General features: G+C 48.0%; 2 protein-coding genes and 6 non-coding genes across 11 annotated transcripts in view; 6 read left to right on the top strand and 2 right to left on the bottom strand.

Annotated features, from left to right (window-relative positions):
* Positions 1–14,655, bottom strand: part of LOC135913489 (hemicentin-1-like) — a 708,068-nt gene that overhangs the window by 594,534 nt on the left and 98,879 nt on the right. The window lies entirely within an intron of this gene.
* On the bottom strand, positions 6,518–8,104 carry LOC135913466 (uncharacterized). The gene has a single exon (XM_065446026.2). The coding sequence runs from the start codon at positions 8,102–8,104 to the stop codon at positions 6,914–6,916; it is 1,191 nt and encodes a 396-aa protein (XP_065302098.2). The 3' UTR covers positions 6,518–6,913.
* Positions 8,613–8,694, top strand: TRNAS-UGA (transfer RNA serine (anticodon UGA)). The gene has a single exon. It is a non-coding gene; the product is annotated as a tRNA-Ser (tRNA).
* TRNAS-UGA (transfer RNA serine (anticodon UGA)) lies at positions 8,771–8,852 on the top strand. The gene has a single exon. It is a non-coding gene; the product is annotated as a tRNA-Ser (tRNA).
* On the top strand, positions 8,928–9,009 carry TRNAS-UGA (transfer RNA serine (anticodon UGA)). The gene has a single exon. It is a non-coding gene; the product is annotated as a tRNA-Ser (tRNA).
* TRNAS-UGA (transfer RNA serine (anticodon UGA)) lies at positions 9,088–9,169 on the top strand. The gene has a single exon. It is a non-coding gene; the product is annotated as a tRNA-Ser (tRNA).
* On the top strand, positions 14,172–14,253 carry TRNAS-UGA (transfer RNA serine (anticodon UGA)). The gene has a single exon. It is a non-coding gene; the product is annotated as a tRNA-Ser (tRNA).
* Positions 14,331–14,412, top strand: TRNAS-UGA (transfer RNA serine (anticodon UGA)). The gene has a single exon. It is a non-coding gene; the product is annotated as a tRNA-Ser (tRNA).

Raw genomic sequence — 14,655 nt, 5'->3', positions numbered from 1 at the left:
AGGACTCCGGAAATTTTGACCACCTGGGGTTCTTTAACGTGCACCTAAATCTAAGCACACGGGTGTTTTCGCATTTCGCCCCCATCGAAATGCAGCCGCCGTGGCCGGGATTCGATCCCGCGACCTCGTGCTCAGCAGCCCAACAGGCTCAACTCTTGCAAGACGGGCTGGGTGGGAATCGAACCAAGGTCTCCGGAGTGTGGGACGCAGACGCTACCACTGAACCACGAGTTTTTTTTTTCTTTATTGCCGTTTTTGGACGCATAACACAAAGTAACATGATAAAACACTTCAGCCACACTTGGACTGACGCGAGTGGTGCTAAAAACTTTTCATTTGTGACAAATCATCAAACAGTGATATCCACTCTGGTGGATCAGTCTGAGCCCTGAAACATTCGCGAAGATAAACAACACCTTCGATGAAGTTTTCACGTGTGGATCTTGTATTTATGTCTGCATGTCGCACCTGCATTCGCGTTTTCCACAAACTGTGGAGGCCAAGAAGCATAATTAAATCGTAGGGTACTTCTTCACTTTCAACTGATAAGTACCGGATGCCGTAAGGACTTAAAGGTAGTTCCTTTTTAATCGTCCTCTGAAGGACATCCCAATAAAAAATTGGATCCCAACATTCTAGGAAAACATGTTCCACTGTCTCGGGCTTCCTGCATAACAAGCAGTTTGTTGTCCATGGCACGAAAAGACCCTTATCATGCAGCCAGGTTTTAACAGGCAGCGTACCGGAATGCAGTTTAAAAAAAAAGTTTTGACCACAGGTCTAACGGGCATGTTCTTAACTCTTTTTAAAATATCTTGCCCTGGGCCTCCAAAGTAAGGTGTCCGATAAATGGGTACCGGCAACATCACGTCAACCAACGCTTTGTACAGCTTTTTCTTATTGACATTACATAGGTATTCAGGGCTGAAACGTACTTCCAACATCTTGCACGAAAGTACAACCTCGCGCAAGTATCCTGTCACAGCACCACACATGTTATCACAGGAGACTATCCTTCCAGGGAGCAGTCTCTGTAGGCGCACTTGCATAACAGATCTTAGAAAGGGATCACTTTGATCACGCAAAAACATAAGTCGCGAGACAGGCACGTACCCAGGATTTTTTTTCGGGGGGGGGCCCACCGCCTCCATCGTCATCATCATCATCATCATCATCATCCTGTTTTATGTCCACTGCAGGACGAAGGCCTCTCCCTGCGATCTCCAATTACCCCTGTCCTGCTGCCAACCGATTCCAACTAGCACCCGCGAATTTCCTAATTTCATCGCACAATATATAGTTTTCTGCCGTCTTCTACTGCGCTTCCCTTCTCTTGGTACCCATTCTGTAACCCTAATGGTCCAACGATTATCTAACCGGCGCATTACATGACCTGCCCAGCTACATTTTTTCCTCTTGATGTTAATTAGAATATCGTCTATACCCGTTCGCTCTCTGATCCACACCGCTCTCTTTCTCCCTCTTAACGTTATGCCTAGCAATCTTCGTTCGATCGCTCTTTGCGCGGTTCTTAACTTGATCTCATGTATCTGCCCCATATGTCACCACTGGCAAAATGCACTGAGTGCACACCTTACTTTTCAATAATAATGGTAAGCTTACACTCAGGAGCTGGCAATGTCTGCCGTATGCGATCCAACCTATTTTTATTCTTCTGTGAATTTCCTTCTCATGATCAGGGTTCCGTGTGAATAATTGAACTAGGTAAACGAACTCCTTCACAGTCTCTAGTGGCCGACTGGCGATCCTGATGTCTTGTTCCTTTGCCCGACTATTTATCATTATCTTCCCCTTCTGCATATTATTATTCAACCCCACTCTTACACTCTCTCAGTTATGGTCTCCAATAATTTGTTGTAACTCGTCTGCATTGTTGCTGAATAGAACAATGTCATCGGCAAACCGAAGGTTGCTGAGATATTTGCCGTCGATCTTTACTCCTAAGCCTTCCCAGTTTAATAGCTTGAATATTTCTAAGCACGCATTGAATAGCATTGACTCCCTGTCTGACCCCTTTCTCTATAGGTATCCCCCTGCTTTTCTTGTGTAGAATTAAGGTAGCTGTAGAACTTCTGTAGATATTCTTACGCGAAAGACGAGTCAGTAAGACGAGAAACTATTTACAGATTGTATTTACAACAACGGTTGCAGCGATGACCGGTTAGATTCACAACACGAGCCCAGTTCGTTCTTCCTCCTCTTTTCTGGAGTGATGGCGCCCACGCGCCTCGTTCAAACAAACAAATACCACACGCATGTAGCAATATTTTCCAAGCTTATTACGCGAGCGTTCTGTACTCCTTGATTACGTAGTGCCTCTATGACTGCTGGTATCTCTACTGAATCAAATGCCTTTTCGTAATCTATATAAGCCACGTAGAGAGGCTTATTGTACTCTGCGGATTTCGCGATAACCTGAGTGATGACATGAATGTGATCCATTGTAAAGTATCTCTTCCTGAAGCCAGCCTGTTCCCTTGGTTGACAAAATCCAGTGTTGCCCTTATTCTGTTGGAGATTATTTTGGTAAATATTTTATATAATACTGGGAGCAAGCTAATGGTCCTATAATTTTTCAATTCTTTAACGTCTCCTTTTTTGTGGATTAGTATAATGTCTGCATTCTTCCAGTTTTCTGGGACCCTTGCAGTCGATAGACGCTTCGTATAAAGAGCCGCCAGTTTTCCAAGCATTATGTCTCCTCCATCTTTGATTAAATCGACTGTTATTCCACCTTCTCCTCCCGCTCTTCATCGTTTCATTTCTTGCAGGGCCCTTCTGACCTCATCGCTAGTTATAGGAGAGTTTCTGTATCCTGTTCATTACTGTTTCTAAGTGAGGTATCGTGTCTCCTCTGAGTACTGTATACAGGTAAGCTTAGAATTTTTCCGCTGCTTTTACTATATCTTCGAGATTGCTGATGGTATTATCTTTTAGTGTATACATCATGGTTTGTCCCAAGCCAGGTTGCGTTTTTACTGATTTCAGGCTGCGTTCATTTTTTACAACTTCTTCAGTCTTTCTCATGTTATAGTTTCGAATATCAGTTATTTTCGCCTTGTTGATCAGTTTTGACAGTTCCGCGAATTGCGTAACGCTGTGCGGCCGCCAGTCCCACACAACCGCGTAGAGCGCAGGACTCTGCGATTCTAGATGTACGTACTGCGCTCACCGCGAAAGATTAAACACCCACACTAGCACAGCAGAGAAGTGGCTACGTGAGGCGGTTCGACCGATAACTGTAGAAGCGTCATTCAAAGCAAGTAATTGTTCTCCACTTCCGGCAGCGTTTTGTCTACTTCCTTTTTAAATAAAAAGATGTTGATCCATAAATATTCTCATAAACAACGGTTAACTTTTTTGGGATTCGATTTTCCTTGCAGTTTGGCTGTTGCCCTGGCTCTCTCCCTTAGTAGATCGCTTAATTTCTCAACTCCTTGTGATTTTTGTTTCCAGTTGCCAATTTTGCTCGAAAAGTGCTATACAATTAGGGAAAAACAAACGAGGTAACGGGCGACAGTCATCTTGCTTATGGGTTTAAGGGTTATTGCAGGGTTTCTTGATGGACGCACTTTCACATTATTTTATTTCCCACCTTATCTAACCCATTTCACGTGTATATGGTTGCGGGCATCTGCCAGCCTCGCGGCGAGCCGTAACTCTAGGAAATAATGAAGCAAAGGGAAAAGTTAAACGCAATTGGCGTTTTCTCCGGCCGCAACTCGTTCCACGAGAGTACAGACCAGCTAAGTAACAACCGCATCCCTTTCCTGGTCCAAGGATCAGCCTAAACAAAGAAGGTTGAACTAACAAAAGCAACAGCTATGCGCGTGACGTTTGAATAGATGGTGACAACTGAACGCATCTCGAGTTAATCGCGCGGGTGCGGAATCTATGAGAAAACTGTCCTTCACATTACAAGAGATGCCGATAACTACCGCCATCTAAAAGGAGTGAAAAAGGCAGCATAATGCTGACCGATTAATAGTTGCCAAGTCTCAACATTGATCTGGCGGCGCTTAAGGAATGTGTGAGGAGTGGTGGCGTGGGTGGGGAGGGGGGGTGGGGTATGCCACTTGATTTCGGGGGGGGCCCGGGCCCCCCCGGGCCCCCCCCTGGGTACGTGCCTGTCGCGAGACCACTTGATGCAAAAAAAGATGCGCCAGGCCAAGGCCTCCGCTTTTAACGGAAACAAACAGGTTAGTTCGGCTGGTTCTTTGCCAGTTAGACGCCCAAATAAAAACAGCAAAAACACGATGCATTTTTTGAATAGCTGTCCGGGTCGCACACAGCACATTCATGACATACCAGAGCTTCGAAATTAAAAAGACATTACAGATAGAGGCACGGGAAAACATTGATAGCTGTCTTCCTTGCCACGCGACCGCTTTCTCTTTTATTCTCGAAGTTTCTTCTTTCCAGTACGAGCTGGGATCCCGATAACAATCCAGAGGTACTCCTAGATACCGCGTTGGCAAGGTGGACCATCGAAGCCGAGAAAAACAACCCGGTGTTACGTCCCATTCGCCATGCCAAAAACCGGAGCTTTTTCCCCAATTGATCTGACTTCCAGTCTGAGCGCAGAATTTTTCAATCACAATTGTCGCTTCACAGATGCTCTGTCTATCAGCGCAAAACGCCGCTATATCGTCAGCATACGCGAGTACTTTCACGTGTGATGACTGCAGTCTGTAACCTGAAATTCGGTCAGAGTTAATAATTGCCAGGCATAGTGGCTCTAAATACACTGCGAAAAGCAAGGGGGAAAGCGGGCATCCCTGTCTTACTGAAGAACGTACAGCAAGTTTGTCAGTGAGATCGCCATTAACTATAATGCGGGTCGTACAGTTCTTGTAGGCCATTTTTACGCCCTCTACTATAATGTCCCCTAGTTTGGAGTGTTCCAGGATGGAAAAAAGGATTTCATGGGAGACGCGGTCAAAGGCTTTCGCCAAATCGAGCTGCATCATTGCTATCTGACCGCCAACTGCATCGACACACTCTAATACGTTGCGTGCGACATGTATATTTGTAGCGATGCTACGGCCTTTAATTCCACACGTCTGGTGAGACCCTACCAATTTCGTGATCACAGACTGCAGTCTTTTTGCTAGAACCTTCATAAATACTTTGTAGTCGACGTTGGTGAGACTAATCGGTCGATATGACCCCACCAACAGTCGTTCTTCCGGATCATCAGTCTTGGGAATTAGAACGATGTGGGACGTATTGAAAGACAATGGAACCCGTTTGCGCTCATAAGCCTCAGTTATCACATGGAGCATGCACTGTGCAACAGGAAGCCGAAAGGTTTTATAAAAGGCCGCACTTAGCCCATCTGGCCCAGGAGCTTTCCCAGATGTTAGGTCGTCTATTGCTTTTTCTATCTCCTGTAAAGTTATAGGCAGTTCAAGACGTTCCTTAATTTCATCATCTAGTCTTGGCACCAGCCTCAAGAAGTCTACATGGAAGCCTTCTATGGTCTCGAGCTTATTGCTAAGAAGTTCTGTGAAATGTTCGGCTATAGCACACTGAATGTCTCTCGCAACTTCCGAAGTCCGGCCGTCAAATCGGATGCTCCTAATTTCTTTCTGGCAAGCGTATCTTTTCTCGTCTGATAGCGCTCGTTTTGTCGGCATTTCGCCAGCCCACAATTTTTCAGACCTTGCGCGTATGACGGCGGCCCTATACCTGTAGGCGTCGATTCTTTCGAGCTGGCATTTCACTTCCCGTATTTCTTTCGTGAAAGTTCCCGGCGCGCTATTTTCCATGCTCAGCATCCATTCAAGTTGCCCGTTCATTTCCTTTTCTTTTTCTTTCTCTTTATAGCGAGCCACGCTGCTCTTTTCTATTGCTTTCATTTTTACCCACTCTTTGAACCCTTCCCATTCAGTTGCAAAACTAGCTGGCTGCGCGTCTAGCAGTTTGTCTAGCTTGGTCTTTACTTGCATAATGAACCCTTCATCCTCCAAAAGCCTTGTGTTTAATTTCCATAAGTGCCAGTTAAAGCGCGATTTCCTGCCCTTCATTCCTAAAGTCATGCTCACGAGGCAATGATCACTGAAAGGCACAGGTTTAACGTCATAACTTGAGCATAGCGGCATAAGATCGACAGATACATACATTCTGTCTAGTCTCGCATGGCTCTCCCGCTGAAAGTGCGTGTATTCTGGGTGGGTCCCAGTGGAAAACACATTGCCAACATCCTCGAGACCATACTCATGCACAAAAGAATTCAAAACTTCAGAGCTCTTGTCTCTCAGTGGCCTAAACTTCACTCTGTCAGCTGCGGCGCACACACAGTTGAAGTCTCCCAGTACAAGCAAAAACTTGTCGCCATTCAACCATGGCTCAAGGGATTCAAAGAAAATTTTACGCTCGCTTTCTACATTAGGAGCATATACACAAACAATTCGCCAACAAAAATTCGAAAATGTGAAATCAGCAATCAAAAGGCGACCACTTGGGCATGCAAATACAGCCTCTACGTTAACTCTTAACGTCTTACGTATGAATACAAGGCACCCACCCGACGTCCCAACAGAATGACAAACGCAAACATGAAAGTTTGCTTGAAAGGAAGACACCATGCGGTCAGTGTGCTCTTGGCTCTCTATTTTCGACTCTTGTAAAGCAATTATATCAATATCGTTATCCAGAAGAAGGCGATTAAGCTGGTATTGTCGCCTTCTTGCTCCCAGACCTCTGACGTTCAAGGTCGCAACTCGAAGTGGAGCAACAAGATTAAAAGCCATGTCTTAGAAGAAGAAACGCCTCTATCCGCATGGTGCCTACCTTCATGGTTGACGTAGCCTTCCTCACGACTGCCAGGACCTCTTGACACCGGTCAACCAACACAACCGGCGCTGACACCGACCAGGACACTGTGTTACTACGGAGGCGGTTTCCCCGCCTTCCGCGTGTCGGCCGGAATGTTCGGCCGCGGTTTTAAAGACGAGCGTCTCAGTCCCCCTGCCTTCGGCGGAGGCTCATCGCCGCTACCGCCAGGCTGCAGCTTGACGTCTCCGCTTTCTTCATGCGGACGTTTTCCAGCAATGGTGCTCGCCGCTTCCTGGTTCGTCTCCATGGTATCAATGCCGGGGGTCTCCACGCTGCTTTCTTTAGCGTCCGCGGCTTTCGCCGCCTCCTTTGCCTTGTCATCGTCGTCCTGTTCAGGCTTATGCTGCGCCTGTACACTACCATCTGTTGCGCCGGACGGCCCCGCCTTCTGCTTCACCAGAGTCGTGAATGATGGCCGAGTCTGGCGCTGTGGTTGTCCACCCACACGGGCTGCTTCCTCAGCATCCGCCTCGTCCATCAGCATCTCGGACGAGTCCTCGCTGGTTCCCGGGCCTGTAATGCTCGCGTAAGTGCGAGTACACTGGTCGTCTTCGTGCCCGAAGCGTCGGCAGATTCCGCAACGCGGGACTCGACATTCCTTGCGGATGTGGCCCGTACCGCGACACCGAAGGCACAGCGGGGGTCTGCCTGGTACCACGACAAGCGCCAACTCACCGCCAACACTCAGCTGGTGTGGCAAGTCATCCAACTTCACGCCCGCTTTCAACTTGAGGGTGACAAGCCGGGTGGTTGATCCCTTCTCTGTCATACCTTGCACACGCCAGCGCTCCCGGCCTACTTCGGTAACTTTCCCATAGGGCGCAAAGGCGACACGCACGTCCTCATCAGGCACATTGTGTAGAAGCCAGTGGAGCTTCAGTCGAACGTCCTGGTTCGCCGGGTCAATCACCAGGCAGCGCCGGTTTTTTACACGCAGCTCCCCGATGCTGGAGATCTTCTTCACCGCGTCCGCGTCCTTGAAAGTGATAGCCCAGACATGGCTCATGCGATACGCCCCCAGGGCGATAACATCCGGAAGAAGCGAATGCGGTGCCAATGCGTCACGGAAATCTTCAATCCGGTACGGTCGCGCCGTAATATCAGCGTGCAAAAAAACTGTATTTAAAACATAACGACCTGTTGGCAGACCTGGAAGAACAACTTGGTAGGTGCCCTCCTGTTCCATCGTCCTGTTTCCGCGGCTAGAAAAGGCCGCTGAAGCCGCTCCAACGGAGCCCGTCATCATGCGTCCGTCACGCTCGGTGGCCGGAAGCAGAATCGTCCACTGAGCCACGAGTACGATGCTTCAAAGCGGTACAAAAGCGCCTCTAGTGAATGCGGTGTTGCCTTAGAAACGAGCTGTTTCTAAGGCGTGCGTCTCTTGCTCAGGCGCACATTTCGTTGCCGCGCCGAACGCTGCTTTGCTCGACGCTCACCGCGTCCAATGCGGGGCGCGTAGTCGCTGCCCTGTAGCCCATTGTCTTACACCCCTTGGCGGGTCGACGCGAACGCTGTCGCGTTCCGCTCTTGAAGGCGAAGCAGAGTAACGCATGAGTTGTTTCTTCGTCTAGCCGAACCAAATATAGCCAAGCAACAGCAGTTCACCAGGCTAAACAGTGGTTCAACAACTAAAATAAAGGCTAGTATGCTTCGCATCCTGGGCTTAACCTTACCTAAGCCACAGCCATTTTTTCTGGCAGCCGTTCCTAAGCGCGTGTCATTGTGGCGCAGAAGTGCGAGTGCGTATGTGCGCAGTCGTGGCCGAGTGGTTAAGGCGATGGACTTGAAATCCATTGGGGTCTCCCCGCACAGGTTCGAATCCTATCGGCTGCGTGGTCGTGCCTTTTTTTTCGGGCAGCCGTTCCTAAGTGCGTGTCATTGTGGCGCAGAAGTGCGAGTGCGTATGTGCGCAGTCGTGGCCGAGTGGTTAGGGCGATGGACTTGAAATCCATTGGGGTCTCCCCGCACAGGTTCGAATCCTGTCAGCTGCGTGGTCGTGCCTTTTTTTCGGGCAGCCGTTCCTAAGTGCGTGTCATTGTGGCGCAGAAGTGCGAGTGCGTATGTGCGCAGTCGTGGCCGAGTGGTTAAGGCGATGGACTTGAAATCCATTGGGTTCTCCCCGCACTGGTTCGAATCCTGTCGGCTGCGTGGTCGTGCCTTTTTTTTTTCTGGCAGCCGTTCCTAAGCGCGTGTCATTGTAGCGCAGAAGTGCGAGTGCGTATGTGCGCAGTCGTGGCCGAGTGGTTAAGGCGATGGACTTGAAATCCATTGGGGTCTCCCCGCACAGGTTCGAATCCTGTCGGCTGCGTGGTCGCGCCTCTTTTTTCTGGCAGCCGTTCCTAAGCGCGTGTCATTGTGGCGCAGAAGTGCGAGTGCGTATGTGCGCAGTCGTGGCCGAATCAGTCCACTTCCGGCCACCGTTGTGTTCGGACGTGGGTAACATGGGCTCCCAAGGAGCGGATTCAGCGGCCTTTTCAAGCCGCGGAAACAGGTCTTTTGCTTCGGTCGACCAGGACTACCAAGTTGTATTGCCTCAACTGCCAACAGGTCAGGTTGTTACGGATACCATTTTCCTTCATGCGGACTTACGTGCGCGCCCATACCGAGTGGAACATTTTCGCGATGCCTTGGAAAATCTTGGAGCGCTTCCCGACGTTATCGCTCTGGGGGCGTACAGGATGAATCACGTTTGGGCCGTGACATTCAAGAGCTCTGAAGCAACGAAGAAAATGTTGTCAAAAGGGGAATTCCGAGTGAAAAGTCGCCGGTGCCTGGTAGTTAACCCCAACGACCAAGGCTTACGAATGAAGCTGCACTGGCTTCTTTACGGGGTCAGCGATGATGAAGTGCGTGCGGCCTTGGCTCCGTATGGAAAGGTTACGGAAGTAACGAAGGAAAAATGGCGCGTACGAGGTATCACAGAAAGAGCATCGACAACCCGCCTAGTGACCATGAAACTGGGAGCCGGAGTCACTATCGACGACCTACCCCACCAGTTGCGTGTAGGAAGCGAACTCGCCCTAGTTGTTGTGCCGAACCGAGCACCATTATGCCTCCGTTGCAACACCACTGGCCACATTCGACGTGACTGCCGTGTACCTCGCTGTTCCCAATGTAGGCGCTTCGGCCACACGGACCTAGACTGCGTGACCACATATGCGAGCATCACCGGAAAAGCAACGAAGGACGCGGATGCAGAGCTCTTAATGGATGAAGCAGACGCCGAAGAAGCCGCTGGTGGGCGAAAGCAGGCCGACACAAAGAGCGCAAATGAAAAAGTTGCCCCTACCGACGCGTGGAAAGGTGTTTTCGCTGATAACACCACACCCCAGACAAATGGAGTCCCTGTGACGCCGGAAACAGAAGAGGCGGACAAAGTCAAACCCGTTGAAGCAGCGTTGAGTGAGGAAGCAGAAGCCAACGCACTGCCCATGGAACTTGAGCCTGGTGCTTCTACCAAGAGAAAGCGCGACGATGCAGGCAGCGAAATGGGCAAGCCCAGTGCAAGTAGCGGAGAAGAACCGCCCACCAAGACAGTCGTGAAGACCGGCCTTCAAATGGGCAGACGGCCCAGTTTCAAACCGAAACCCAGCCTCCCTCCTGACCGGAAAACTGAGGGAAATAAACCCTCGTAACAACGAGGGTCAACTCATAGAGCAGCGATTCCACCACTTCCGAACACCGAGCACCTACCATGGCGTCAAGTCACCTAGCTACAGAGCCACAGCAGCATCCACCCGAGGACTGCTGGCTGGACGCGACGTTGCCCGCCACCGGAAAGAATCGACCGTGTGGCAAGAGAAAAGATCGAGGTAAACTCCATGCGGTCCACCTGTTTCAGATTAACCATGACACTTAACCTAAAAAGGCCCCTTCGTCTAGGCACTTTAAACGTTCGCGGTTTGGCGAGCAGGAGACGCCAGTACCAATTAAGCCGGCTTTTTCAAGAAAATGATTTAGATATTGTCGCCGTGCAAGAGACAAAGGTGGAAGGTCAGGAACAGACGGACCGCATGGTGCAGCCATTTAGAGCAATGTATAATGTCTGCGTATGTCATGCGGTTGGAACTTCTGGAGGCTGCGCACTCTTTATTCGTAACAGTACTGGTATTGTAGAGGAACAAGTTATTGTATGTGGAACTGGCCGATTTGTCATACTTGATTGTTCTTTTTCTGGGTTTAAGTGGCGGAATTTGTGCGTGTATGCTCCAAATGATGAATGTGCACGTAGAATTTTTTTTGAACAGCTAGAAGAATACCTGAAGTGCGAGCGATACCTTATATTGATGGGGGATTTCAACTGTGTGTGCAGAGCACAAGACCGAGCTAAACAAATGAAACGAATGGATACGAGCGCACAGTTTTTAAACATACTTGTGAATGATTATGAATTTGAAGATGTCGGTATTCTGTTATCGACAGGCAAAGCTTCCGCTTATACGCACTATCAAGGTGAAAGTCATGCGCGATTAGACCGAGCTTATATTGCAATGCAGCTCGTGCCATTGTGTCAAAGTTACGAGATAAAACATGTATCCTTTTCTGATCATAGTCTAGTGACGTTTGATTTAGGGAAAAAACGAAAAGAAACGAAATTTAATTGGGACCTTTGGAAGTTTAATGCCAAACTGACTGCTCGATGATGAAAGCTTTATCAGAGATATAAGTGAAATGATTAATTCCTCTATGACAGCGCAACCTAATCACTGTATTGAAACATGGGAAACTCTCAAAACTGACGTTAAAATAAAAGCGATAGGAAAAGCAACTGCGCTACGCCGCAAGGAAAAACAAGAAGAAAAAGAACTAACCAGCGAACTAGAATTTCTCATGTCTACAGAATGTCAGAACCCTGGATCTTGCATGAAGCAGATAAAGGAAACAAAAAGTAAGCTCGAACTTATCGACCAAGAACGATACAAGGGAGCGATGGTGCGAGCGCGAGCGGAACGACTGTGGAAAGGGGAAACGTCTACTAAACGGGCGCTAAGTGACGAAAAGAGATACGCGACAAAAAATGAAATACAAGCAATAATATATCAAAACGAGGAAACGTCCGAACCCACAATGATAGAGCAAGCATTCGTAGATTATTATCGTGAACTGCTTGGGAACAAGAAAAAAACAATAGAAGGATTTGAGCGAGATTTTCTTCATTTTATGCCACGTCTCGAAGATGACATTAAAGCAAGCCTGGAATTTCCAATCACATTGCGAGAAATTGAAGGCGCCATAGATGGACTTGGTGCAGGAAAGGCTCCCGGGCCTGATGGTTTAGGTGCGCCCTTTTATAAGGCTTTCAAATGTCAGCTCAGCCAATTATTGCATAATGTCTTCAAGGAAATGTATGCAACACAGCGAATGCCGCCATCGTTCCGAACCGCTCATACAGTGCTAATCCCTAAGTGCGAGGACCCGGTTAAACTGTTGTCAGTAAAGTCTTATCGACCAATAAGCCTCACGAACTGTGATTACAAAATATTCACGAAAGTGTTAGCAAAGAGACTTCAAAGTGTTGTAACGCGACTAGTGGGACCGCATCAAACATGTGGAATCAAGGGCAGAACAATTTCCACCAATACTCATGTAGCTCGCTGTGTTCTTAAGTGCTGTGATGCTCTCTCATGTCAGGTTGCAGTGTTGCAACTAGATTTGGAGAAAGCGTTTGACAATGTGTCACATGAAGTACTATTTTCAATATTAGAATATGTTAATGTCGGCGGACTGATATTAGAAGGAGTAAAAATGGCCTACTCAGAGTGCAGCACACGCATCATTATAAACAAGAAGTTAAGTGAACCAATCCAGCTTCTCTCCAGTGTGAGGCAGGGATGTGCAATTTCATCATTGCTTTTTGATATTTACTTAGAACCTTTCTGCTTGAGTTTAATAGATAGTCAAAGTGTACGCGGTTTTATGCTTGAAACGACGGAAGTCAAGGTCCTCGCATACGCTGATGACATTGCTGTCTTTTGCAAAGATGCCGAAAGCATCAAAGAGGTGGTTAGGTTGACTGGCGAGTTTTGCAAGGAATCTGGCTGCAAGATCAATTGGGAAAAGACCGTAGGTTTCTGGCATGGAGAGTGGAGCGAGAGGCCTGAATTATTTGCTGGCATCCAATGGACAGCAATGCCAACAACGTACTTAGGTGTCCCATTACAATGTTATGAAGACACCGAATCGTATTGGAACGAGGAAACAGATCGCTTGAAAGAGAAGACGCAGGGATGGCAAGGTCGAAATTTGTCAATGTTTGCCCGTGCAACTACTTGCAATCTATTCTTAGTTGCCAAGTTGTGGTATGTTATGCAAGTATTGTTCATGTCGCGTACTAACCTACAAAAAATTAATAGAGTATTTGCAGTGTTTATTTGGGGAGGAAGTTGGGAACGAACGAGTCGAACTAATCTGTTTTTGTCCGTCAGAAAAGGTGGCCTTGGCCTGTCGCACCTGTTGATCAGACAGATTGTGTCGCGTTTTATATTTTTAAGAGATCAGTGTGACCCATTTCTGCGTACAGTTATGCAAGTTTGTTTACACAATGCACTACCTGAATTCATCATCTCTACAAATAAGACTGCGATGCACCGTATAAAAGGTTATTGGCGCGAGGTTGTAGTAGCCTTTCGCATGCTTAAAGTAAAGTTTTCCATAGAATACTTGAGTACGGTAAAAAATAAAAAGCTCTACAAGGATTTACTGGATGTGATGTTACCTCTGCCAGTGTACAGAAGCATACACACTGGAGGCTGTGGTCAAGACGTCTTAAAACGGGTTAAAGCAATGCCGATACGACCACATGTAAAATCCTTTTTCTTCAAGCTCCATACAAACACTCTACCTGTAAAAACGTGGCTACAAGATAAAGGAATAATTGTACCGTGGACAGTCAACTGCATACTATGCCAAAAACCAGACACAATAGAACATGTATTTATTGAATGCTGGGATCCCATTTTTCACTGGGACATCCTTCAGCGAACTATCAAAAAGGACTTACCTATTACACCACATGGAATCCGATATTTACCAGTTGAGAATCACGGCGACATTCCCTACGACATGATAATGGTACTGAGCCTCCATAGTATATGGAAAACCCGAATGTCGGTAAGACATGCCGACACTAACGCTCGGCCTGTAAGGGAAAATTTTATTGAACATGTAGCGTATATGCGATAGCTTTACCGAGCCCAGCCAGAAACACCTGATTGGGTTACACTGTTTGATGAGTTGATTAATTTCAAAAGGTTTTGAGATCCTTCTGATGTTTTCTGTATTGTGTAAACAGGCAATAAAGAAGAAAAAAAGCAGTCGTGGCCGAGTGGTTAAGGCGATGGACTTGAAATCCATTGGGATCTCCCCGCACAGGTTCGAATCCTGTCGGCTGCGTGGTCGTGCCTTTTTTTTTCTGGCAGCCGTTCCTAAGCGCGTGTCATTGTGGCGCAGAAGTGCGAGTGCGTATGTGCGCAGTCGTGGCCGAGTGGTTAAGGCGATGGACTTGAAATCCATTGGGGTCTCCCCGCACAGGTTCGAATCCCGTCGGCTGCGTGGTCGCGCCTTTTTTTTCTGGCAGCCGTTCCTAAGTGCGTGTCATTGTGGCGCAGAAGTGCGAGTGCGTATGTGCGCAGTCGTGGCCGAGTCATTCTGCTTCCGGCAGCCGAGCTGAGCGGTCAGCAGAATCATGGGCTCCAGTGGAGCAGCGACAGCGGCCACTTTTTGGCCGCGGAAACAGGCTTACCGACGAAGACAAGGAGTACCCGTTTATTTTGCCGCAACTGCCGAAAGGACGAC

Source organism: Dermacentor albipictus, unplaced genomic scaffold, assembly GCF_038994185.2.
Source record: "Dermacentor albipictus isolate Rhodes 1998 colony unplaced genomic scaffold, USDA_Dalb.pri_finalv2 scaffold_14, whole genome shotgun sequence".
In the NCBI taxonomy this organism is placed as follows: domain Eukaryota; kingdom Metazoa; phylum Arthropoda; class Arachnida; order Ixodida; family Ixodidae; genus Dermacentor; species Dermacentor albipictus.
Note: the sequence above shows the minus strand (reverse complement) of the source record. Positions and strands in the feature narration are given on the sequence as shown.